At 37.4% G+C, this 27519-nt stretch overlaps 2 protein-coding genes across 3 annotated transcripts; both read left to right on the plus strand.

The window, feature by feature from the left end:
• The first annotated feature begins 663 nt into the window (after positions 1 to 663).
• LOC113520177 (PAX-interacting protein 1) lies at positions 664 to 26651 on the plus strand. Of its 2 annotated transcripts, none has more exons than XM_052895787.1 (16): positions 664 to 886; positions 968 to 3523; positions 4283 to 4450; positions 5496 to 5606; positions 6352 to 6430; positions 10439 to 10629; positions 11004 to 11097; positions 11513 to 11636; positions 12122 to 12194; positions 12794 to 12991; positions 13570 to 13716; positions 14226 to 14438; positions 15125 to 15277; positions 15792 to 15870; positions 24360 to 24618; positions 26057 to 26651. In XM_052895787.1, the coding sequence occupies exons 1-16, from the start codon at positions 791 to 793 to the stop codon at positions 26619 to 26621; spliced, it is 5106 nt and encodes a 1701-aa protein (XP_052751747.1). In that variant the 5' UTR covers positions 664 to 790; the 3' UTR covers positions 26622 to 26651. The 2 variants fall into 2 exon arrangements, with proteins under 2 accessions (XP_052751747.1, XP_052751748.1); XM_052895788.1 differs by having other exon boundaries at positions 12797 to 12991.
• On the plus strand, positions 17009 to 20748 carry LOC128200907 (uncharacterized). Its single transcript, XM_052895790.1, has 2 exons — positions 17009 to 18546; positions 19071 to 20748. Exon 2 carries the CDS (start codon positions 19076 to 19078, stop codon positions 19859 to 19861), a length of 786 nt encoding a protein of 261 aa, XP_052751750.1. The 5' UTR covers positions 17009 to 18546; positions 19071 to 19075; the 3' UTR covers positions 19862 to 20748.
• Positions 26652 to 27519: the final 868 nt, after the last annotated feature.

The raw sequence follows: 27519 nt of genomic DNA on the forward strand, positions 1-27519 counted from the left end.
TAATCTAAAATTATAAACTAACACTAACTGATAGCACGTACTCAACCGTTGGATTCAAAAACATATTTTTTGAGCGATTACATTAGCTATTTATAGCTTTATAAAGGTATTCTTTATACACAGAAAAATTAATATATAAAATTAGATTTTTATTTTATTGACAAAGTCCTTATTCTATGGCTACATTATCACTAGCACCGTCTTAGCCAAGGAAAAAACATGTAATGAGTTACGATAAAAGGAGTGTCTATGAATTTCATGTGATTACGGTTATATTAGTCAACATGATATAAAATTCAATAACATACTTATAGTCGTAGTATTATATATAATTAATATATTAATGTATAATAAATATGGTTAAAAAGATTTTCCTTGATTTAACATAATGATCGTTGGTATAACATGGTGGTCGAAAAAGGCGGGAAACGTTAAACTTGGCGGTATTCTGAGGAATGAAACAAATTAAAATACTTGATTCTGCCACAAATAAACGTAAAAACAAAGACCAATTACCATTTAAGAAAAGAAACAAACGTCTAATGCAAAGATTTTTAATTCCTTGTTCTTAGGTCTAATATGTAGAACTTGTCTCTTTAATCTGTGGTGTAATCTGTAATATATTTTTTGGTTTGTCCAGTCTTACCACAGATTATAGTAAATATCAAAATCAAACATGGACGTCGTTGTATATACCGAGTAGATTTCGGCGTTTTGTTGAATTATTTTATCTATAATGTGTACTTATTCAGTCTTGAAATTATTTTTTTAACTTTTTGTGAAATAGAAAATGGTAACGATTGTTGACGATTTGGATTCATTAACTTTGCACGAGCAAATATTCAAAGATGTTAAATATTACTTGTCTGGCGATGTGTCCGAAAGGGTTTGTTTATATTATTTTGTTTTATTTTTATTTACGTGTTACTTTTGAAATAACGTGTTTATTCACTTTTGTTGATTGCAGATTATGCTACTTCTTCAGTCGGGTGGTGCTGAAAACACGAAATATTTTTCTGACTATGTTACACATCTAATTTGTGGTCAGAATGCCGCTGACACGGACCTGGATGATGCACAGGACATCTACCAGATCCCTGCTGTGACAGAAAATTGGGTCCTCGCTTGCGTTCGATTGAAAAAGTTGGCCAACCCTAAGCCATATAGTCCAGTCAGGAATAAGATATTCTCGAATGTTGTTGCTTGTGTGTCAAAAGTGAGTGCTGCTGACGCTAAATCGTTGTTTGCTCTAATTACGTATCATGGTGGAAAAGTAAAGTTGTATTTAGACAGTCAGTGCTCACATCTGATTTGTGGTTCGGCATCTGGGAAGAAATACAACAGCGCTCTTACATTTCCTACTTCTAAGATTAAAATAGTTACACCTGATTGGGTATTAGAAAGCTTAAGAGCTAGGTTACAAGCTGTAGCTGAAGTGTTTCATCCAAAATTGCTGATTATACCACAACCTCCTCCGAAGCCAATGGATCGGATTAGTGCTATTACTGGATTCGATTTTGAGGAAGGTATAGCCAAAAACGAAGTTCCCACACAAAATATGACGGAAAATAAAGATGATAGTACACAGGCTCTATTAGATAAACTAAAACAAAGGATGCCTTGGAATCATCCTCCATCTAGTGCAAACTCATCATCTATAGCTACTTCTACAGTTAGTTCATTGGGTTACACCAGCACTGCATTGCCTACATCAAGCATTATGAGCAAATCAATACCTCAGGGTGTTGTTACACAAAACTTACAAATACAGCAGCCGAGCAGCCAATCAAATGCTCAGTTAATGCAGAAATTTGGACAGAATACAATTGTCTCTCAGTCTGCAATTAGTGCCCAAAATCAACAGATTAGCTTACAGCAACAACAACAACAACAGTATACCCAGGGGCAACAACAGCCCCAACAACAACCACATGGTTTGACTGCAATACAAATCCAACAACAGAAAATGCTTCAACAACATCAGCTTAAGATGCAAATATTGCAACATCAGCAACAAAATAAAATTGGCAATCAGCCTAACCAACAGGGATTCCAACAACCTAATGTTTCTGTGTCTCAAATTAATCAGGGCTTATCTGGTCAAATACAGCATGTACAAGGTGGCCAACATCATATTCAACAGAGCATACAAACCCCTAACACCTCTATGAGTTCAGCACAACAACAAATTGAAAATATAAGCCAAATGCTCAGTCAAAGTGCAAATAATATACAACAACAACAGTTGAATCAACAAAATTTAGCAATGAAACAGAATTTGAGCCTAAGTCAACAAAGCGCATCTCAAGCTGTTCAAAATATTGCACAACAGTTGGCTCAGTCCACACAAAGCTTTCAAAATGCGAAATTAAATCAAAATATTGCACAAGGTCAGGTTATTACTCAGCAGTTAATAGGGTCAGGACAACAACTATCAAATCAAAATCAAAATTTAATACAACAACAGACTGTTCAGTCTCTAACAAACCAACAACAAAACATCAATATGGGTGTGGTCAGTCAACAGGGACATGTCACATCAACACAGGGTCAACAAGGACAAGGAGTTCAGCTCAATCAACTCGTTGGAAATTCTGGACAGCAGACTGTTATTGGACAACAAATACAATCTGTCCAACAAACCATTCAGGGCCAACAGAGCAGTAGTGTGCCAGTGCAAGGAGCATGGAGACAACAGAACATTCAGATGGTCCAGGGCCAACATCAAATTATCAGGAGTCCAATGGTTCAGTCCCGTAATCCACAAAATCAAGTTATACTTCAGCAACAAATCATGCAGACCCAGCAACAAGCTTTGATTAATAATCAGCAACCACAATTAAGTCCACAGCACACTATCCAACAAACTTCTCAGCAAATTCTCCAACAGTCCATTGGGTCTCAAGGTCAGTCTATAAATCAGACCCACCATCAAATATTGGTGCAAAAGCAACAACTACTAAATAACTCGGGGCAACAACAAATAGTTCAAGCTCCTCAGCAGGTGTTGATCAATCAACACACAGGGCAGCAACAAATATTGGTGCATGGTAACCAACAAGTAACTCTACAGAGTGGCCAACAGATTGTATCTCAAAGTCAGATAGTTCACCAAGGAGGTCAAATTGTAAACCAGGGTGGGCAGCAAATAATTACTCAGGGCAACCAACAAGTTTTGTCACAGGGTGCTCAACATGTAATAACCCAACAAGGACAACAGCATCAAGTAGTGATAGCTCAATCAGCCCAACAAATTGTAACTCAATCAGGCCAACAGATAATCAGTCAACAAGTTGGGCAAACTCAGCAGGTTTTGTCTCAACTCCCTCAGTCTCCTCAGACTGGCACACAGTTGACATCAGGTGGTGGTATTCAACAAATTATCACTCATGGTGGCGGCCAGCAGATAGTATCACCCGGAGGTCAGCAAATAGTGCAGGGTGGACAGAATGTCTCATGGCAACAGCAACAATATTTGCAACAGAGGCAACAGATTGCCCAGCCAGGTGGTGTGGGACCTAGGGTGAGTTTTTACAAATATTAAACTAATCTTTATTGTCGTTTTTGCTATATTTTTCATTTACTAAATTACAAATTTTCACTTTGGAAATTAAACATCTTATTCATAATAACTAAAATCTTCTACAAGCTAAATAAATAAATTAGTTATTTTACTATTGCATATTCATACACTGTAAGTGCAGTGGTGTACAACTCCAGTAGCCTCTTGTTTATAAAGCGTGTCCAAAACTCAAGCAAGCTTCTAGATTTTTAACCCTCTTGTTTTTGGAAAAGGGATTTTAGTAATATAATCAGAGATATAATGGCCCTATTACTAGCAATCAGTAAGTTAGGTCGACCTCACAGCCCCCCTAGAAATCATACTGTTTAGTTCTTCTATTTCTTAAAGTTATTGTGATGATCTTCATCTATCATCTCTCACTGGTATCCAGCCAACTTATAAGTATCGATAGTGCAAGCAGGGTTTTTTAATGGATGATAATAGAATAGTTGCTCCGCCTGCGCTAACGGTATATGCTAGCGGGGTACCATTGAGGGTTGATACGTGAGAATAAAAAGGCAGGCCAATTAGCCCATCGTGATAAATAAATCTGGAATTCTGCACGATGGTTTTTAGGGGGAACCACATGGAGGTCGACCTGATAGGGTATATTACTAGCAACAGGGTGGTCGGCATTATTGACAAACCCTTTTCCCTGCGCAGACCTGGTTACCATTTTATTATTATTTATTGATAAAGTCTGTTGAACATTGTTTGCAGGTGTCGTGGACGGCCGGCGGCGGCGGTAGACAGCTGATCCACCTGGACGCTCAGACTCATGCGCAATTACAGCAGATGGACCCAAAACAACGGGCCATGTTCGTCGCGCAACTGCAGAAGCGGCGACAGCTCTCCATGCAGCGAGCTGCGGCGCTAGCTCAACAACAGGTCTGTGTTTAAATTGATTTAAATTATAATATTATTATTTATTTAACTCTTTATTGCACCATAAATAAAAATATATAATGACAAGTGAATAATTCAAGTGAAATACAGTAACATAAATACAGTAATAAATAATAGTAATAATAAATAATATAATTTTATGATCTTGCTGTTTGTCTAGCGCTTTAACACCACCTCAAGGGGGGAAAGGGATTGTTAGTAATAAAGTCTAATAACCTCATTACTAGCAATATACTCTCTCAAGTCGACCTCCTCGCGGTTCCCCCTAGAAACCATCATGGTTAATTCTTGTCGAAATCATCATGGTGGGCCAAATGACCTCCATTCATTCTCACCTATCATCTTCCTCTGGTGCTCCGACGGTGTATACCGATAGCGCGGATGGGGTAACCATTCCATCTTCAGCCATTAAAAAAAACACCACCTCATGCAAGGTACATGATTATAGCGGGTCCGATCCCCGCACAATACAAACATTTATAAGTGGTATTTATTTAATGGTATAGTAAAATACTTTTTTAGTTTTTAAAAGTCTCCTAAAATAAGGAGGTTCTTATTTCGTTTAAACAGTTAACACGTTGAGCGCCACGCGTATTTCTACAGCAATCCCGTTCAGGCCACGCGCGCCGCTTCGAAGCGCTGGTACTGCAGGAGCTGGTGTTTCCTATCGTAGTAGAAGGTAGTTTACGTTTGGAACGTGATTCCTATAAATTTTAAATAAATTTTCTGTAATTCCGTAAAATAGTGTAAAATTTTATAGTTCTCATGTTACACGCTGTCAGACACCGATGGCTGACGCGGCCTAAACGGAAAGTCTAGTGTCAGCCACCGATGGCTGACATGGCGCTCAACGTGTTAAATAGATACGCGTGAACTGTTCTACAAGGAAGGCAGACAGTCATAGAAAATGTACTCTTGTATAGTTGAATAAAGTTATAACTACATTAGCAACACTGCCAATATAGTTTTAAATCTGTAATTTTGGGAAGGGTGAATCTTATGTATTTATTATCTCAACTAATTACAGCAACCCGGCGTAGTGACAGGCTCGCCGGGGGCTCCGTCGCCGGCCGGCGCCCCGCAGAGTGTCACCTTTATACGCAGTCAACTGCCTGCAGGACTCACACAGCAGCAACAGGTCTCATTCTTTATATTCTCTCCATTTCACAGCATTAAACTTTTTTTTTATTCGGAATGCAAAGAAAATGACTGATGGAAAGTGGTGGAAGTGATAACAACCAGATTAACTTGTATTTTAGTCAAGAATGCTCGACTAGTTTCGGGATCATCGGGGACCCTTAGTCAAGAATGGCATAATACAGGCGCGAGTCAAACTGTGCCTTTATTGTTGATTTTTAACATAAATTTTTTTGTGATAATGAAATGATCTAAACATTCCAGATCTGTTATATTTTTAATATTTATTGTATATTATATAAGTGTGTATAAAATTAACTACAATGGTTTACAGGGGGGATCAAACGGATATTAAGCGGGAGGGAAAGGGATTGTTAGTAATGGGATCTAACTGCCTCATTGCTAGCAATACACCTTATCGGGTCGACCTCCGCGTATTTCTCCCTAGAAACCATCGTGGTTAATTCTAGTGCAATTTATTACGATGGGCTAACTGACCTGTTTTCCTCGTCACCTATCATCCCTCACTGATGCCCTGCCAGCGGATACCGTTAGCGCAGGCGGGGTGACCATTTCATTATCACTGAAAAATGTATGGAAAAAAATGGTCATTAAGCTAGTTGAGTATATTTCTAGCAATGGGACTGTTAGATCCCATTACTAGTAATCGTTTTCTTCACTAATGTTTAGTTTGATGAATTCATTTTAAGGAATAAAGCAAATAGTAACCCAATTTGTTTCTAAAGGTACAATGGCTGCAGCAGCAGGGAGCACGAGCGGCTACTATACCGGCTCCGTCGCCTGCACAACCACCCCAGTCGCCTGGTAAGTCGTAGCAGTACTCGTTTCTTAACTGGTTTGTTTTTAATAATACTAAACCAACCAAATAAGGCACAACTTAAAAATATATCCTTATTAATAAAATTATTATTTTATTTATTTATTTAATCTACTTTTGAAATAAAGTAATCAAGTCTCGTTTTGTTTTTATATCTAATGAAAAATTAACTCAGTGCTGCTAATTCTGGAGCGATTATGATGAATATTTTTCTAATCGAAATTTTTCTGTATGGTGGGTGCTCCCATATTAATTTTGTGAAAGTTGTTTTTTTTTAATTTGTTTTTACCTTTCATTCTATTTTTAAAATTAAACGGCTATTGTGGCGGACACGAGATTTCTCTAGATAAAATAATTTTATTAATATTTTATTCAGAAAAAATACAAATCACTATAAATAAGATATATAAAGAAAGCGTAATAAAAAAAAAATCATGAACACTTTAAATTATTGAAAATGTCTGTCATCAGCAGCATTAAACTTTTGATAGAATTATACTTTTTATTTTATTAATTTTAAAGTTTTCTTTAAAAAAATATAAAATACCTCAATAGATGTTTAGAATGTATAATTAAACTAAATTAAATAAATTGGACTGTCAAAATAAGACTAAAATAATTTAAATTAAAAATTTAAACCTGGTAATTTAAAATTTAGATTAAATTATCAGGTTTAAAAATAAATTCGACACGAAAATACGATAACGAATCTGGTACAAATGTAATAAATTGTTACAAAGTTACTATCTAGATTCAAACAATGGTCGAATAAAATGGTAAGACCATTTTATTTGCGAAATTCCTCTAAATGGTACTTAGATCGCTCAGATCCATAAAGCATGCTAAATTTAGATGAGTTTACCCCGTAAATTTTATAAGTACTGACGATTTTGTTCTTGAATCTTATAAATGTTCGAATCTCGAAGTGTCCTTTTAGTGACAAATCAGCTGACTGTTTGCGTAATTTATATTGACAATAACAACGGTATTAAATTCTCGAGATTATGAAATTCGTCACATTTTAATTATTTAAAAAAAGCAATATTTATAAATTTTATACTTCTGTTTGAGAGAACGGACACCAACCATCACTTTTTATACCCAACCAGGTCGACCTCCTCGCGGTTCTCTCTGGAAACTGTCATGGTTAATTCCTGATGAATTCATCGTGATGGGGCTAACTGGCCTGTTTTCATTCTCATCTATCACCCTTCACTGGTGCTCCGCCAGCATATCCCGTTAGCACAGGCGGGGTTGCCATACCATTTTCACCCATCAAAAAAAAAACATCACTTTTTTTCTTTCTACCTCCAATGTTTGATTTTTTTACTGCATACAAGAATAAAATGTTTCTATTGACTATCAAAAGTGTTGCCATTCAGTTATTACGTTCAAAAAGAACATATAACTTGATTAATTGATTTTATAATCGTGATAGTATTATTGGTAAATTTGAACCATTATTCTTATGCTCGAACATTGTACTTTGCCTCAGTGAAATCGTATGTAAATAAGTCTAGTATATTCTGAGATAATCGCCACGTTTTCGCATCTAAGGCTCCATTCACACATCGTTGATTTCTAAAGAAATGTCAATAAAATTTTTACAATAGATATTTCATAAACTTTTATATGACGAAATATGAAAGTGTTCAAAGAATATGAATCTGTGACAACGAATTCTTTTCACTTCTCACTATGTAGTCTACCGTAACGCGTCACGATACGACTTTTTCTTTTTTTAGCTTCAAATTAAGAACGATACGATTTTATCGCCACAATATAACTAATATATAAAAAATGTGTGCACTGTAAAGTTTTATAAATATGCTTTTAATTTGCCGTCAACTGGCCGGAATTATGTTTATAATTTTTTTGTGCTGTCAATCAGTAGTTTTTTAAAAGGAGTTTTTGTACAAACATCGTCTGGTTGGGCATCTCCCATTTATGTTTCTACCGCTAATTATCTACGCTTGTATCGGTTTGTGTTTCGGTTTGAAGGTTTTGATATTGCAAATTATAGAGTACAGAAGCATAACACCGTAGCCCTCAGGAATTACTATACATTAAAGCTATCCTTAAGGGTGTCACAGTATATTCTGTTATTTATATAGTGCTATTCATATCTATAGGCGACGGTTACTACTTCCCATCAAGTAGATTAGCTATTCTGTGTTTTATGAGGGCAATACGTGGAACATGTCCTATTTCGTTTGTACTCGCACCTCTGTCATAATGGTTACATAATATGTTTAGAACATTTGGTATTCTAATCCCAACTCATACATATGATTGAGATGTGACGCTTTTTATCACATATTATAATTTCAAAGTGCTATCCACGTTTGTTCTAAACATCCAGTAACCCTTCTCGCTCTTGTAATGTAACAACTGAAAAGATTCTTTAGAATTACGCTGTGTTTTATTGAATTGCTACTATATGGATTTTAAAAGTAAGATTTTATATATTCCTTTTTGTCTTGTTTATAACCGTACATAGTATCAATTAAAATTTCTTCTCAAAGTGTCTATAGTAAATAGAGCAGGCTTTGAATGGTCTCTGTGGTTGATTATGTTTTTTTTTTTTTTTTATAATACTTTTTTATCTAATGTAGGCCTTTTGTCCATGTAGTAACTTAGTAAAAATACAAAGTCATACTTTTTCATTCCCGAGAATAGTCAACTAAGGAATACAAAATAATATAAGTGCAAGTATTAGCTATACCCAAATAAAATCTTAAGATTAAAGTATACATTGTTATTTCTTTTTGCGAACATTTTGAAGGAAGGCTAGAAATAATCGATCCAATAGCCACATTCAATTTTACGCTATTTCATCATTTTTTTTTTATTCTTGAATGGATTTCGCAGAAATTTTGTGATTTTCAAATGGGTGATTTTCAGCAAGTGCGATTGTGTCAAATTTCGATGAACTTTTTTGGTCTCGAGTCTTCATAAAAGTTAATGGTCCCCCAGAAAGCATTTTATAACTAATGATTTTCTTCTGTATTTGGTCTGTGTTAATTATTAATTGAATGGTCACGATAAAATAATAAATCCCCTACAGATAAAGTCAGTGTCAAAAGGTTATATTATTATTACAAATTAAATCGATCGTCACTTAATAGTGATTACCGGGTAATCCCGGATGAGGTTATGGGCACAGCTGGCTAAAATTGTAACTCACAAGATTCTAACTGCAACTTCGTCCACGTGGCCGGGATATACGAATATTGTTGTACCGGGATAAAAAGTACACTATTTTCCGTACCAAGTACTATATGTGTATAAATATCATGATGGAGGAGAGGGGGGGGGGGGTTTGGTAATGTGGGTTACCAGTCCCATTGCTATCAATATACCTTGTCAGGTCGAACTCCACGTGGCTCCCCCTGGAAACCATCGTGCTGAATTCCAGGCGTTTTCATCACGATGGGCTAACTGACCTAATTTTCATTTGTCACCTCATCCCTCACTGGTGCCCTACCAGCGTATACAGTTATCGCAAGCAGGACTACCATTCCATTATTATCCATTAAAAAAAATATTATGACCATTTAATGACAAATTTCGTAAAAAAAACATTCAGGAATGGCAACACATGAAGGGTGCTATGAGTATCGCAGTATACAACTAGTCATCAGGTGAACCGTCAGTTTGCCATTCTAAGTATAAATTATATAATATTAGTAAAGAGTCTAAAATAACCTGTGTGTTTTAACAATCATGATTTTTTTTTTTTTGATGGGTGAAAATGGTATGCTAACGGGATACGCTGGCGGAGCACCAGAGAAGGATGATAGATGAGAATGAAAACAGGCCAGTTAGCCCATCATGATGAATTTATCAGGAATTAACCATGATAGTTTCCAGGGAGAACCGCGAGGAGGTCGACCTGGTTGGGTATATTGCTAGCAATGGGATTCTCAGTCTCCATTACTAACAATCCCTTTCTCCCCTAACAATCATGATTACTTATGAAAAATATTGTACAGTAGGTGGTGCGGCAGTTGCAAGCCCAGTGGGCGCAGGCGCGGGCGCTGGTGTACAAGCGGGCGGGGCCGGAGGTGGAACGATGGACTCTCAAGTGCAACAGATGCAGCTGCACCGGCAGCAGCAGTATCGACTGCAGCAGCTGCAGGCGCAGCGAGAGCATGTCGCTCACCACCACGCCGCGGTTAAACAGGTTGGTATATATTAAATGGGGGAGGGGGAGAGACAGTGGGGAATTTGTAATGTGGGTGTACATGTGGAGGACGGAGAGGATAATAAGATGGAATACAATCTTATGTATGTGTATGTATATGTATGTATGTGTACAAGAGATGCAGCAGTACCGATGGTAAAAACTACAAGTATGACGGAAGTATATATTACCATAAAGTGCCTATTAAACAGGTTAGCAAATAAATAGTGACTGAACGTTTTTATAGTTTTACATAGCGATTAGTATTTGTCATAAATCCGATTTTTTATTTTATTGAATCGTTCAGATCTGAAATTTAAGAAAATATTTGTATCGCTTAATATATGGTTATGCATTTGTTTGCGTACGCGCAGGTGGGCGTGGGTGTAGGCGTGGGCGCGGGCCCGCAGCTGGTGGCCGCCGTGCTGCCCGAAGCGCCGCAAGATTCCTCGCCCGAGCTGCACCAGGGTATGCGGCCCAATACAGTAGTACCTCGACTTGCGCTACCACGTCACACACGAACCCGGAAACCCATAATTTTCAAATGTCGTGGATTCTTCTTTTTTTTTTTCGAACGCCACGCAACTTGTGTTACGCAACAACAACTCAGGAAATGATTAGCTTATTATCTTTAGTCTTCAGGCTCGATTAAAATAATTTGTATATAAATACATACAAATTAATTTAATTGAAACCAAGATTCGCTAGGCAATAACTATACAACCAATTTTAAAAATTCTTTCACTTATAAAAAGCTACAATATCAGCGACTAATATAAACTATATATTATTTTTCCAAAATTTTATCTACAGTAATAAGGTAAAGTTAAAGCAGATCGTAATTAAATAAAGAAGAAACTAAATACGATTATATGTAATGCAGGAGCGAACAGCGCTTTGGTGGTTAACCCTAAAACGAAGACAGCTCTGGCTAATATGTTGAACATCCGGCTGCAGGGCGGCACGCCCGCGCAAGAACATGAACCTTCCGCCGCTGGAACGCTCAGGTTAGTGCCTCTGCATACAATATAGTTTGTAAACTCTTTAAAAATAAATATTTTTCCTGTAATATAGAATCGCAAATGTAATGAAACATAGAATAATTTTATAGTACATTACTGCAGCGGCCAGCAACTGAGGCATTGATGGACGAACGTGCTAATATAGGCGGAGGCGTAGCCGAGGCACACATACGTGATCCATTCCATATCTGGCCGTAAAACACGACAGATATGGATTTTCATACAACTTTTGCCGGCCGCTGCTCGCATGTATCTGGCCAGTACGGCAATTTTGATTTATCTCGAAGAAGATTGTCAAAATAATGCTCACATTTCCAAGCATGTTTGAGAAAAATATATTTAAAGCAAAGATTTCGCGTGACATACGCATAGTAATCTAAAATTGCCATGCCAGTATAACTGCATAGCAGCAGACATACAAGTGGGACAAAGACACACAACTAAATAAATAATATATTTACATGAAATAGGTTGATGACCGCTGCCCACGCAGTGAGGGCGCCGGCGAGACTTCTGCTCGGTCCCCAACACCATCCGCATCAAGTAAGCGCAGTGTTTCTTATCTATTCGCCATTAAGGTCCACTATTGTACATGGAAATTCTATTAATATCATAAATGCAAAAGTTTGTAAGGATGAATGGATGTTTGTGGCTTATTCACGTAAAAATTTCTCAATAGACTTGAATGAACTTTGGCATATGGGTAAGTTATATCCTAACTTAGCAGCTAGGACTTTATATACTAAATCACGCGGGCAAAGCTACAGGAAATAGCTAGTATCTAAAAAAAAGTCTTTCTCAAAGCTGTTTTGTAAGTGCCAGTAATATAGTTCATATGGGAAGTGAACGCAAGTGAAGCAAGAGGCAACTGAGTGAACATAATATTGCATATTCGACTTTCAAATCGATTTTTTCGACTGGGGTGAAAAGTACCCATGTATGTATGCTCTATGATAGAACTGATGAGTGGCCGCTAAGTTAGTAGGTTACAAATACAAATGTTTATTATATTTATTCTGATTCGATACATATTGCACGATTCAAGTGTACACACAAATCTTACACAATGTGATGGCTTAACAACTAGAACATGCTTTTGTTTTGTGAAGAAGTGTATGTTTAAATCAGTATCTAATGTACAGCAGGCAGGCGGCGTGGGCGCGGGAGGGCCCGTGGGCGTTGGGGTGGGGGTGGGCGTAGGTGTGGGCGTGGGCGTGGTGGGCAACAAAGTATACGCTGGCGCCGTGAGACCACCGCCACCGCGTGCCCAGTTCTACGGACACAACCCTAACTTAAAGCTCCCGCCGGACCTTTTCCTGCTCGGATGCGTCTTCCATATCGTAAGTATTTTACAAGACAGTATCGATAGATTAACATTACATGCAATTGTCCCACCAATAGAGTTCCGCTCTTAAGAATGCTGGATAAGCAGGCGCATAGTCCTCGCAACAATGGCAGAGTGATTTGACATGGTATAAATATGCACAGAGATACATACGCTGTGACGCAACCCAGAATCTCTTTTATAATGGAAGAAGCAATAGCAATAAACAAGCAATTGTGATTGATTACTCTATCAGTAGCAATTGTGATGCCAATAAACAAGCAATTGTGATTGATTACTCTACGACGCATGCATGTCTATTTTTTTTTTTGTTTACCGAGATCTATGATTTGGCAGAATGAAATAAAAAAAAAAAAGTTTTATAAATTTGTTCTTTTTTCTATTCTTTTTAATTTTATCCATTATTCTTCAGCAGATATTGTATTGTTTGCATTAGTATGCCATTTATTTGTGTTGCAGCGTGTAATTGCAACCTATGTGCACGTTACCAAGTTCCGCCGTTTTGTTTTGTTTCTCTGCGTTGTGAGCGTCTGAGCATACGCCAAGCCTGATGCGCAACGTTGCCCGTTGCAGGTGGAGTACCAGCAGTCGTGGGGCCAGGAGCGCGTGTCGCGGTGGGCGGAGGCCATCCAGCGGCGCGGCGGCGAGGTGGAGGCCTCGTACTGCGCCCGCGTCACGCACGTGCTCTGCGAGACGCAGAAACACGGCGTCGTCATGCAGGTACACTTCGCTGTGCCACCTACTACAAACGTGCACCATCACCTACTGTAAAATTATCAACTCTTCACATGGGTGATACTTAGAACATGGGTTCTAAGTATCTTGACATATCTAACTACTCGAAAGTCAAAATTTGTTAAAGATTAGTATAAGCATTTTAGCTGTACAGTTAATCTTGTATTTTAGACTTTATGGTTTAAAAACTATGTTTAAAGAAATTATTCATTTTACACTGTTTACATTCACACATAAATGATTGTGTTTCGGTCCTATATACTCTACCGCGTAATGTCGAGTGCCTCGATTGTTAAGAAATTTTGGTGTTACTGTAATTTCTTCTATAGCAATGATCTCAGTACTGTCTGTAGTTTCCTAATCAATATTAGCGCGAAAGTTATGGCTACTCATGATTAAGGTACTGGATAATTTCAAAACAAGTCGAGCATTGTAGACAAAAATACCAGTTATGTTTACAATAAACTGAGGTGAACTTGCATCGCGACCGACAGGCGCTGCGCGACGCGAAGCGGTGCGTGACGGCGTACTGGCTGTCGGACGCGATGGTACGGCGCAACGTGGCGCCGCCGTGGCAGGCGCTGCACCTGCCGGCCATGTACGGCGCCCGCGAGCGGCCTGCACGCCACCACCGCGCCGCGCTGTCCGGCTGGCGCGGCGACGACCGCGTGCGGCTCGCCTGCTGCGTGCGCCACGTGGGCGCGCAGGTACGCCCGCTGCCTGCTGCCTGCTGCCTGCTGTAGGTACCGCAGCGCGGCGACGACCGCGTGCGGCTCGCCTGCTGCGTGCGCCACGTGGGCGCGCAGGTACGCCCGCTGCCTGCTGCCTGCTGCCTGCTGTAGGTACCGCAGCGCGGCGACGACCGCGTGCGGCTCGCCTGCTGCGTGCGCCACGTGGGCGCGCAGGTACGCCCGCTGCCTGCTGCCTGCTGCCTGCTGTAGGTACCGCAGCGCGGCGACGACCGCGTGCGGCTCGCCTGCTGCGTGCGCCACGTGGGCGCGCAGGTACGCCCGCTGCCTGCTGCCTGCTGCCTGCTGTAGGTACCGCAGCGCGGCGACGAACGCGTGCGGCTCGCCTGCTGCGTGCGCCACGTGGGCGCGCAGGTACGCCCGCTGCCTGCTGCCTGCTGCCTGCTGTAGGTACCGCAGCGTGGCGACGACCGCGTGCGGCTCGCCTGCTGGAAGGTGGATATACGTGCATCACACACTGCGTACATGAGTACAGGAACTGGGACCACGTGCAACGACACACTCGGGCGCTTTGTACAAGAGACGAAACTGATCTAATAATTACTTCTGCGATTTGAAACTATGATATATTTATAAGCAAGTTAAATCGTGTCGTGTATGACTTGTACAAGTAACATGCTAAGTAATTGGTTCGTGTTGCGCAGCTGACGCCGTACCTGACGCGCGACAACACGGTGCTGGTGTGCAAGCGTGCGGAGGGCGCCAAGTACAGACGCGCGCGCGAGTGGGGCGTGCCCGTGGTGACGGCCGCCTGGCTCACCGACCTGCTGCTCGGCAACATGAGCGCGCTGCCGCAGGTGCGATACTATACATTTTTTTTTCTTTTACTCTTAGTGTTGGGTAAAGCAAAGGACTTTGCTTGTACAGCTATCGCTGTATCGTTACAGAGGGAGACTTTGTACAAAAGTCAATTGCTTGGGTACCTCTGTCCCATTCGTGTTTCAACCGTGAAGCAGTTGTGTTTGCATAGTTGTGTTTCGGTTTGAAGGGTGGGATATGGTGTGAATTTACTGGGTACAGAGGAATGACATCTAAGTCCTTAGGAATGGCAACGCATGGGGGGTATCATGGGCGAAACAGTATACTCTGTTATGTCCATGGTACTTGTCATGTCTATAGGCGACGGTTACCACTTTCCATCAGGTGGGCCGTCAGCTTGTTTTCCATTCTAAATTGTATAAAAAAAAAACTTATAATTTTGATGCTATATATTTTGAAATATTTTCATTATTACATTAAAATATTTATGATTTATGACATTGACATATTCATATCACTTTAATTATAATTATGAACGATATTATTTTGCAGATCGAAAATGCAAGATATCAACAGTTCAACTTGTCCAGTCCATTTAGAATGGATTACAGCTTGGTGTCACATTTAATGAGTAAGTAGACATTGTTAGTTTTTTTGCTGGTCTGAAATAATAATAAATAAATAATATTTATTTAATTAGACTACATAAGGCCCATTTTGTTAGTTACAAATTGACTTAACCTATGTTAGTAAATGAGCGGTCATAACGCTCTTACATTGATAACCTGTCCCACCCAATATTTTAGAATGGGACAGTCCATTTTATCAGCAATTGTCTTCAGGACACTGTTTGAGCTAACACGCACCCTACCCAACAGCGAAACAATTCGTTTGCGTCGTATTGCGTAAAAATCATCTGTACGCTCCCGTGCAAACATGTGTGACGCACTACAGTGACTAGGTAGCCCCAACAGTGCCCTGAAGGCATTATTGTATTGGACTCGAAGAGCATTGTAAGTTTTTTGACTATAGTTGACCCACAAGCTACTTGTGTAGAACACCTGACAAAAAGCTTTAAACAGGGTTATTTTTACTTGTTTTGTACATCTAGTAAACCTGCGGGCCAACATGTTACTTCTAACTGCCAATGCTCTTCTTTCTCGTTCTATATCCAGGTCATTTTTTAAAGTATTTGCAATAATGTGACCGAGATATTTAAAATCAGTTACCACGTCAAGTACATTTCCATTAAGTGATATAGGAGGCACATACTTCGGTTTTTTATGTCCAGATACAAATGTCATAATTACACTTTTGCTAGAATTATATACCAGACCATGGTTTTTCGCGTATGCTTCACACACAGCTAGCATTTTTCTTAAAGCTCCAATTGAGGGGCTCAGCAGTACCATGTCGTCGGCATAGCTTATGTTATTGACGCTTACTCCATCAATATAACACCCAGCATGCATTCCGCTGAGCTCCTCAATTAGGCCATTTACATACATATTAAACAAGTTGGGTGAAGTCAGCCCACCCTGCCTTACTCCGCATTTTAATCGGTATGAGTCTGATAGAGTATCATTCCACCTCACCTGATTACTTTGATTATTGTACCAATACTCAAGAACTCTAACTAACTCTGTAGGAAGCGTAGTCTTATCAAGTTTACTCCATAAAAGATCATACGATACCATATCAAAGGCTTTACTTAAATCCAAGAAACATGCATAGACTGGAGTGGATCTGTCTGTGTTACAGATGGGCAAAGCACCGGGTTTAAACCCGGTGCTTTGGTAAAAACCCAATAAACACCCATAAACTCCCATAATCACCCAAAAAAATAGGTTTTTACGTATTTTTTTGAAAATATGTAAGTAATACCAATAAATTATTTTTATAAATTGTATTGATCAATTCTACAATATTAAATAAAACGTTAACTAATAATATTTCAGGAAATTTTAAAAATCTATATATAATAAAATGAAAGTAATTAATTTTCAGTGTTTTCATGTTGCAGTTGATCAACATGTTGGCCTTTTGCTTCCCGTAGATACTTTAAAATTTCTTCATAACACCTCGTTCGCACACATGGCCGTATATATTTAAATTCTTGAGCCACTAACAGTCCGAAATACTCATTTCTTTTATCCTCTTCTCCATAAATTAAGCATTTAGAACAGTTTGTTTCTTCTTTCAGTAAATTTTCTTTTACTTTATCCTCGTTTTTTTTCTTTGTTGCGACGACGCTGGGTAAATCATCTGGACACTGGGTCTCACTATCGCCAAATATATTTGGAGATCGGCTTCGGCTACGGCTTGGCAGACATTTTTTTCTTTCTACAATTTTAAATTAAATTTATTAGAATAAATGCTTCGAACACACGCGATCTAAGTACCTTTTGTGTTTATTATACCTTACCTACCTAGGTATAAAAAGAGTACTTACGTAGATTTTCTTTTATTAACTGTTTTATACGAAGATCTTGATCTCTCAAATTAGCATCCATTTTACTTCCAGTGATTATCAACTAAATTAATAATCCACAAAGTATTAAATAACGTTTTTATGAAATATTTAGCACAAAAACAATACCCTTTAAATATCGATCGTCAGTAACTGTGGCTGACTTACCTATATTCTAGCAAGCAGGACTGCCAGATGTGAAGGGGAAATCCCCAATAAATTGTTGCATGTGACTGATGATGTGAGCATGTTCGTTTCATAATAAAAATGTTGCCAGGTAACCAAAAAGTCGTATGTTTTTGTGCGAATTACGATCATAATCTTTACGATCGTACATTAAAAAATAGACAAATAATAGTATGAGTACGATTTAAATCGTATATCTGTCAACCCTGCTAGCAAGACAGCGACAAAATCACGTTGCATAACAATGTAGCCCAAGCTTATATCTTATGAAATATACGGAAGAGATACGGACTTAGAAAAAACAGAAATGTTGTTCTTTGTGGAAGTCATTGATGAAATTCTATGTATTTTAGCCCGCAAACTTTCTTCAAACAAAAACAGCGCCATCTAGTATCGAGTTCTGTAATTATCTCTTTGTTTATGGATTTGAAGTAAGACCGCCACGCATGCAATACATTATGACTGGGGATTCCCCTATTCGTCGACGCTGAATATGAGGCGACGACAATCACTGTCAAACGTGTTCACTATTACTCTGACTCTGGTAACGTGACTTCCTGGTAACGTGTTAGGTAGGAAAAGCAGTAAAAAAGTGCATATTAAGGGAGCAGATTTGAAATAATATTTATACTTAACAAGAAATAATTAAAGGTAAGTGGATTTTTGAATGATACAATTATATCATGATCACTTAACAATTTTAACTTAAAATTAGATGTATTATTACAAGCTTTTATTTAGCTTGCGTTATGTAAATAAAAGTATGTAGGTATGTTCGTATGTTGATGCAATTATCCTCAATCCTCAACCGACTGGGATAAAATTTTCCATACACGTTTATTTTGGATGATAGTGCATAGTTAGCTGAGAGTCGTCATTGGATAATAATGGTGGATAGCCTAAGATGTGTACTAGATATTTATTTTTAACATAATATGCGTAAGTACCTAATCGAATTAAAGAAGTTGCTGAGAAAAATACAGAACAATACGATAATAAACTAGCGTCTGCGTTTAATCCTCCGAGGAGATGTAATTTTACAAAGGTTTTTTGTATTTATTTTATTATTTTTTTAATAAATTTATTGTAAATAACAAGAAATAATCATTGTAAAAAAATAGGCACTCTATTGTTGAATTTTCGTCAGACCAACTAATCATCGTTCATTTTTTTAGGTTCAATGGGGAGACCTAAAGATTTACGCATATGGGAGCACTACCGTACTTTACCAAACAAGTCTGTTTCTTGCAAGCTTTGTAATAAGGTCTACAAATTCAGTAATGCTGCCAAAATGCTTCAACATCTTATCACTTGTCCAAAATCTCCAGAAACATTAAAAGACTCTATGAAACTTATAAAAGATAGCTCGTCCAAAACCAAAATGTCTGGACTGTCAGAGATAGAGACAAATGATTCTTTTATAAGCCCCTCGTCGTCTGCTAACACTACAATAAATGCTGAGTTTCAAGACACCGATGATCATATAAAAACAGAATTAGCGAGAGCTATATTTGTAACAGGGACGCCATTATCGATGGTGCAACATCCTTTATGGATACAATTTTTCGAAAAATTGCAACCAAAATTTAAAATACCTTCACGTAAAGCTTTAGCGACAAAATACTTAGATAAAATATATAGAGAAATGCGTTTTGAGTTAAATGAGGAACTAAATGCTTGTAGTTACTTACACCTTCAGTGCGATGGCTGGTCTAATTTAAGAAATGAAGGAATAATAAACTTTCTTATATCAAAACCTCAACCTGCATACGTTAAAAGTTTGAATACAGAAAGTAATCCTCACACTAGTGAATACCTTAGCCAAGAAGTTGAAAAAGTAATGAAAGTGTATGGAGCAAATAAGTTTCTTGTACTTATTGGCGATAACGCTAGAAATATACAACACATGTTGTTCCTCTCGGTTGCTGTGCACATATCCTTAACTTGTTGTGCCAAGATATTGTAAAGATACAAGAAGTAACTGTGTTTATTATGCAAGCCATAAATATAATAAAAACTGTTAAAAGGAGTCAACGATTAAGTTCCTTGTTGATAAAATCAAGGCAGGGTGAAGATTCTACACAAACACTAAAATTGCCTTGTGCTACAAGATGGGGAAGTCATGTTACTTCGTTAAAAAGTTTGAAAGCAAATAAGATAGCTTTGCAAATATTAACAGTTAGAGAAGATGTGGTAATTTCAAGAGATATTAAAGATTTAATTCTAAGTGATGATTTCTGGACGAAGACAGGGGAATGTATAAGTATTTTGGAACCAGTCACTGAAAGCATATTTTACTTAGAGAGCGACCAGAATCGTTTGCATCGCACATACATTACATTTAGAGATGTACAAGCTAAGATACGTTTTGCATTAAATGAGATTTCGACATTGAGCGAAGAAAGCAAACAGCAGATTCTAACATCAGTATCTTCAAGATGCAATATGGCAATGAGGCCAATACATTTTGCAGCATATATTCTAGACCCCAGGACTCTAGGAGTCGAACTTACTCAAGAGGAAGAACTTAAGGGTATGGAGTTTATCTACAATTTAAGCCAACACTTAAGTTTGTCAAATGTAATGGCAGATTTGGCGTGTTATAAAGCTAAAGAAAACTTTTGGGCCAGAGGATTTGTATGGAGCTCATTAGATAGCATTGAGCCCCTAATATGGTGGAAAGGTATTTGTGGTTCCACTGAGTTAAGCAAAGTAGCGATTCGTATTCTATCAGCTCCCTGTACTTCGGCAGCCACTGAGCGTTCCTTTAGTATCCAAGGCTACATACATAATAACAAAAGAAATCGACTTACAACTGAAAGAACTGAAAAAATTTCATTCATTTGTTATAACTGGAAGCATTCATTGAGCAAGTAAATGAACATAACAGTTTAGACGAAATAGAGCCTATCGAACCTATACAATTCATCGCTTGTAATAACTCTGAATCTGACAGTGATTGACTGTAGTTTTACATTTTACTTTCATCTCTTTCTTAATAAACTCAAAATCAAATTAAAAGTTTTTTATTCTGTAGGCTGCATAATAATATTGTCTATGTCCAGTATAGTGGACGTCTTGCGGCTGAGATGACGATGATGAAGTACAAAATCATAAACACCCAAAAATTTGGGTGTTTATGGGGTTTAAACCCAATAAACCCAAAACACCCGGTTTTTACCCACCAGACTTTAAACCCACCCAGGTGGATTGCCCATCTCTAGTCTGTGTAGTATCTGACCGTATGCTTGAGACACAGAATGGCCGATTCAGTCGACACCCCCTGCCTGAAGCCAAATTGAAGGTCATGCAAGTTTAGATGTCGTCTAAGTTGCGTATCAAGTAAACCGTCAAACACCTTGGCTGTTATTGTAGCCAGTGATATAGGCCTGTAATTACCGCTGTCCGATACATCTCCCGTCCTGTTCTTAAGTATTGGTACAACAATCGTTTTCAACATATCCTCTGGTAGGTATGTATGCCCAATACAAAACGTGTATAACATTGAGAGCACCCTGGGCAAATGGTCCCCAGCTGCCTGAAAATGCTCTATACTAAGGCCATCATGCCCAGGGGACTTTCCTCTTTTCATGTTCTTTATAATAAATTCAATATCTTTACATGTAAAATTATGCATTTGACCTACTATCTTTTTACTACAAGCATTTGTAGTCGACTGTAAGTTTTGTTGACCTAAAGGAGATGTTACTCTAAAATTATTTTTAAACATATTAGCTATTTGTTTAGGACAATTAATACCATTAATATTTACAGGAAAACTAATTTTACCGTTAAGACTATTTGTCGCTCTCCAAAACCCACTAAAGTCACTTCTGGAGCGGCAAAGAGCAATTATATCCATTTTTATTTGGTCTTGGTTATTTTGACACCATTTTAGTTTACTTTTAAATCTCTTACGACTCTCATACATTTCTTTATACATAATACCCTCAGTTGGTTTACCATATAATTCCCATATCGAAAACTTTATTCTAGCCTCATTATGTGCCTCCCTTACATATTTATTCCAACCAGTTACACATCTTCGCCGCCCAACAGGCCTGTCGTGACTTCGAGCTGCAGCTTCTGCTAATGTATTTACTATATTACTGTATAATTGGTTTATTATGGTCTTATGAATAGGATCACTGCACTCTCTATCACAACAATTAGCAAGCTCAGATGGGAACTCAATTTTACTTAACTTTTTATTACAATAATTATTATATAATTGTATCTGTTCATAGTCTCTAATTCCCCACAATATTTTATTACAATGTCTTCCATTTATTGCTATTTTTGATTGCAATATATTAATGTTACATTTTATTTGAATAGGGAAATGATCAGACCAATATATATCATAAAGTATATTTATCTCTGTAATAGACTTCCAAGAAGCTTGTGTTACTAAAATATGATCTAACCAACTTTTTGTCCCATGTGCATCGCTAATAAAAGTATAATTATCCGAATTCAAACCTAATTTCTCTATATCCGCACAAATCAGCTGTTGTTCTGTACAGAAATGTAAAAGCTCCTTACCGAATTGTCCATCTGGGTGCGCATTGTAATCACCAAGAATAAATACAGTCTGCGAGTCATTATTCTCAACAATTGCACAGATCTCGCCTAAGCAGTGAATGAATTCTGTTAAATTTTCACTATCGTCTGTGGGCATGTAAACACTCATAATAACCATTTGTTTATCACTAGTCTCTGCATTAATTGCTATTATTCGCGAACTTTCACATTTAATCACCGACACTGACCTGAAAACACTTTTCCGCCACAATATTGCGACACCACCAAACGGTCTACCGTGAAGAATGCCTACTGATGTGTCCACAGCAGACTTTCCAGAATATCCAAAATCATCATGAATGCTACCTAAAATATGTATATCATGAGGTAGAAGCCAAGTTTCCTGCAATGCGACTATATCCGCCCGTTCACATAAAGATTTTATACATTCTACCGATCTTTTCATTGATTTACAATTGAAGGATATCAAAGTTAGTGTTCTATTATGCATTGTTATTTTGTATTTAAAAACTTGTCATCATTACCAGATGTCTTTTTAAAAGTAACAAACCGACGAAACGAAATTCCATCAGGCCATAGACCTGCATCCATAAATATAGATAATTTACTTTGCGGTACAAATATTTTATACGCATCATATTCCTTCTGAAATTTCATGCAAATTTTTTCTAGCGCTACAGACACCTTAGTTTTTTGCAAAATATATGAAGATATGTCCTCTATGGAAGTATTTTTATCAACTTTATTTATAAAAAGCGGTATCTTTACATCTGCTGCTCGAAATTTTTCCTCCGGTTCTGTACTTGCTTGTCCTCTTTTCCCCATAAATCTATTTCTGAGTTTCTTTCTTTGTACAACTATCCAATCTTCTGACTTTTTTCCATTTTTCCATTTTCCACCAGAAGCAATATCAGCAAATGATTTTTCCACTACTAATGGATGGGAGACTGTGTTGTGACTATTGGCTATGTTCACACCGGTCGCACTCACTTGCGTGTCCGCTGCTATGTTTTGTTTGCATTGATGTACTGTATCTTCTACCCTCGCACTTACGTTTTCTAATGTACTATTTATCAAACAATTAGATTGCGTTTTCGATGGAATATTTATGTTGCACTCGCTATTTATATTTCCATTTTTCTCTTCCTGAGAAATATGAAGCAATCCAATGGGTCCACTGTCGTAATGAAAATTATCAATAACATTTGCACACCCTCTCTTCGTGTTTATATATTGTGAGGGTTCAAAGTTATTCACAATTGAGGCTGATTTTAAGTTTGCCAACTCATTCTTTATCAACTGTAATTCTTCCGTTGTAGCGCAGGTTTCCTTTACAGTTCGAACCTCCTGTTGCAACACGAGTATATCTTTTAATAATTTGGTTACATCTACGTGATCAAAACTTATGGGGGGTAGTTTCTGTAAGTTTCTTGCGACAAAAATCGGAATTTTTTCGGGATCTATTCCTTTCAATAGTGATAAAATATCTTCTATATCCCGCTTCTCTTTACCGTCCTTTTTCCGCATAATCTTTCGTATCTTCGTATTGACTGAGTCAAATAACAAAGTCTTCGCTTCCCTGATTTCTTCACTCGAAAATGAAGTCGTAACAATACGAATGAGACTTTCCTCGTCCATAACATCACATTTATTTTGGACAAAAGATAATAGTTCACTAATTACAATATTACAATTATTGCATTTCAATATATTTGTTGCCATTATGCTAAGCGATTTATAGACAGCGCCTTTGCACATCTGTACTCAATGAAACGTACGCAACGACTAATAATGACTTCATTACTTACACAAAAAATATAAATGAATTTATGTTGTTACAAATCTTTGAAGTTTGGTTTTCCTAATATAAAACGTAATCTGAACAATGCATGAACAATATCTAACAATTTTCATTTCAGATGGCTGGAAAATGCCGATCAATATAACCCAGGAGTCGAATGAACGCGCGAAACGTAGCGCGGCGGCAGCGAACTTGTCTCCGCGGCGAGCTAAGAAGCCACGTATTGAGCCGCCGTCGAGCACCGCGCCGGCGGCCGGCGCCGCGCCGCCGGCGGGCGCGCTGCCGCCGCCCACGCCGCCGCCGCTGCACCTGGCGCCGCGCGTTCTCTTTTCAGCCGTCAACCCCACCGACCAGGACCGGCTGGCAGCCATCGTCAGGTCAGTAAACAGTACTCGGTACACTACACCTACAAGGCCGTATACGTATCATATGAGCTGGAAAATCCAATTTTACTATATGCTCAATACAATAAAAACAAAGATAATTTAAAACTGTGATCCACATCAAAAACCGACTACATTTATAGGAAAACCAATTATTTTGATTAAAAAACTAGTGAATTTATTTTGATAAAATTTCTACGAAACAAATCCTTTAAGATAAAAAAGAATATTCCAAATTGGTTTCTAATTGATGGAGTTATGAGGTATTCAAATATATATACAACTAATATTATACAACCAAATTTAGAATAGAATACCCTTTTTTAGTCGATTGAAAATACTTCTTAAGTCGCTATATATATGACAAGACTTTTATTATATCGTCATAGTCGTAGAATACTGACGGATCTGACAAAGATTACATATAAAGATCCATCAGTATTCTACGACTATGATGATATCATTTAATGTCTAACAATAGTTGTGAATATAATTTACAACAGAGATAGACCGTATGGATTATGGCATAGGCTTATTAAGATAAACCTAATTCACTCGGGTAAAATCATGAGGTACAACTAGTACGAGAATAATTTATAACCTTTCTTATTAAATTTTAAAACTCTTTTAATACTTTGCTTAATTCGTTTAATTTGCTTAATTCCGCTATTTCTCCTATTTCTTTAATTTCAGCAATAAAACAACAGATACAGATGAAAATGCAAACTATGTTCAAGATAATGAAATGGCTTGAACCATTTTTTGTTTGTAATTTTTCCTTTACTATGTAGAAATACGAATATTAAAAATTTTGTAGAAAGTATGTTGTTTTTATGTCGCTTTGTGCTGTTCTAATTTATATATTTTGCAAGCTTAACAGACTAACAGTATGTCGTAGTGAAGGAATAATCTTAGTATAACAGGTATTAGATTGAATAGGGATTATGTATTTCATTTATATGGTAGATATGGCTATGGGATATCCAATAAACAGCATGTTTTTATTATATTTTGTATTTAATTATGTTAGTTATCATGGTATTGATTCAAAAATTAAACATCATAAGAGGTTGTAATTGAACTGCATGTATAAAGTTTTTTTTATTTATAATTTACAATTCAGTTTTATGTTTAGATATCAGTATGCTAGAAATGCTGTTTTTTGGGCATCCTGGCTCGTCTTTCACATAAATTATTACAGAATACAATGTGTTAATAATTGTGAATAATTGTTAAGCTCAAGCACCACAATAATAAACATTATGTACGCATGACGTTTAAAATTTTACTATTACTATGAAGCATTGGTTTCTACAAATGCGTTTGACTGCCTCTTTAGGGATTATAGTCGTAAGCATATTCTAAATTTATAATTAAAACAAAATATGTAACCTATATTTTTTTAATAATAAATATCAACACTTATTTGCAGGCAACTAGGCGGCTCCGTAGTCACATCACCAGCCGAAGCCACGCACTTGGTTATGGAGAAACTCGTTCGCACGTGCAAGCTAGTGAGCTGCCTCGTCACTGTCAAGCATCTGATCTCCACCGAGTGGGTCCTAGACAGTCAGAGGCTGAACAAGTTTGCCGACGAAGCGAAACACGAGTTGCGAGACGAGGCCTTTAACAAGATGTTCAAATGCGACATATCTGAGGTATTACTCTGCGGGGAACAAAGGAAAAGACTGTTTGAAGGAGTCACGTTCTTCTTGACCCCATGCGTGAAGCCGTCTAGATCGGCGCTGATAGAAATGATTGAGCTGTGCGGAGGCAAGGTTGAGAAGAACCGTCGTTCCTATGTCTCTATTCAAGAGATGCACAATCAGAAACCCTACAGTTACCTCGTGCTGACTGTGCCAAATGACTTACATCTAGTGTATTATCTGCTCCAATCGGAAAAGACATTAAATGTTGTGTGCAGCACCGAGGTCGTGCTCTCAGCTATAATGAGACAAAAACTGGAAATAGAAGAGTTTCTTGTTAAAATAGATTAGTTATTTACTATAATTGTATCCTATGTACCATTGTATTGTGTAGGTTACTTGGGAATGACCAAGATAGAAATACTGGTAATCATCAATTCATAAAATATGAGGACCAGTTCATGCCTTCCCCTTAAATCGTGTATATAAGTGCCTACCTAGTCGAAATTGAATGTCGGACACCAATATTGTGGGTATCATCTCGCGTTTGCGATGCAGTAGGTAATTCAATTTGAACAAATCAAAAGAACTATTTTAAACAAAGATGTGATTAGTCAGTTTGAATTTTCTATTGGATTCAATATAATTAGTATGTTATTCTTCTGTACAAATTAATTTTTTTTAATATCTATCCCCTATAGTATTATATACTTTAAGGATAACATTATTTGATGTGAAATAGTATAATTATATTAAATAAGAAGTGTACCTACAAGATCTTTTAATTCATGTAAGAGCAATTTGAGTTAAACCCACAGAGATAATTATATTTTTTGGTATATTTACTTTTCTACAAAAGGCAACCGTCGTTCATGTTACGACTAATTTAGGTTCTTTTTTAAATAAAAAAGAACCTAAATTAGTCGTTCTTAAATAAGAACATTTTATATTTTATGAAGTATGTATTTTAAAAAATGTATTGGCTCTTGGAATCTCTTACATTTCTACATAGCAATCGCATGATGCTATGATATTTTGAAAAATATCCAAAATTGTTGGTTTGTTTGTTAAAAATTTATGAGCAGTAAATAAAACCATACATATATTAATTTTAAGCGGAACATTTGGAATTTTCTTACCAATTTGTAAATATACATTCAACTTTTAGTAAAGATTACAATGTATAATAGTTGAGTTTAATATACGAACTGTTCCTAATGTACTTCTTTTTATTTTATTTCGATTAATA

The sequence above is a fragment of the Galleria mellonella genome, unplaced genomic scaffold (genome assembly GCF_026898425.1).
Source record: "Galleria mellonella isolate WM207_F2 unplaced genomic scaffold, CSIRO_AGI_GalMel_v1 utg312, whole genome shotgun sequence".
NCBI lineage: Eukaryota > Metazoa > Arthropoda > Insecta > Lepidoptera > Pyralidae > Galleria > Galleria mellonella.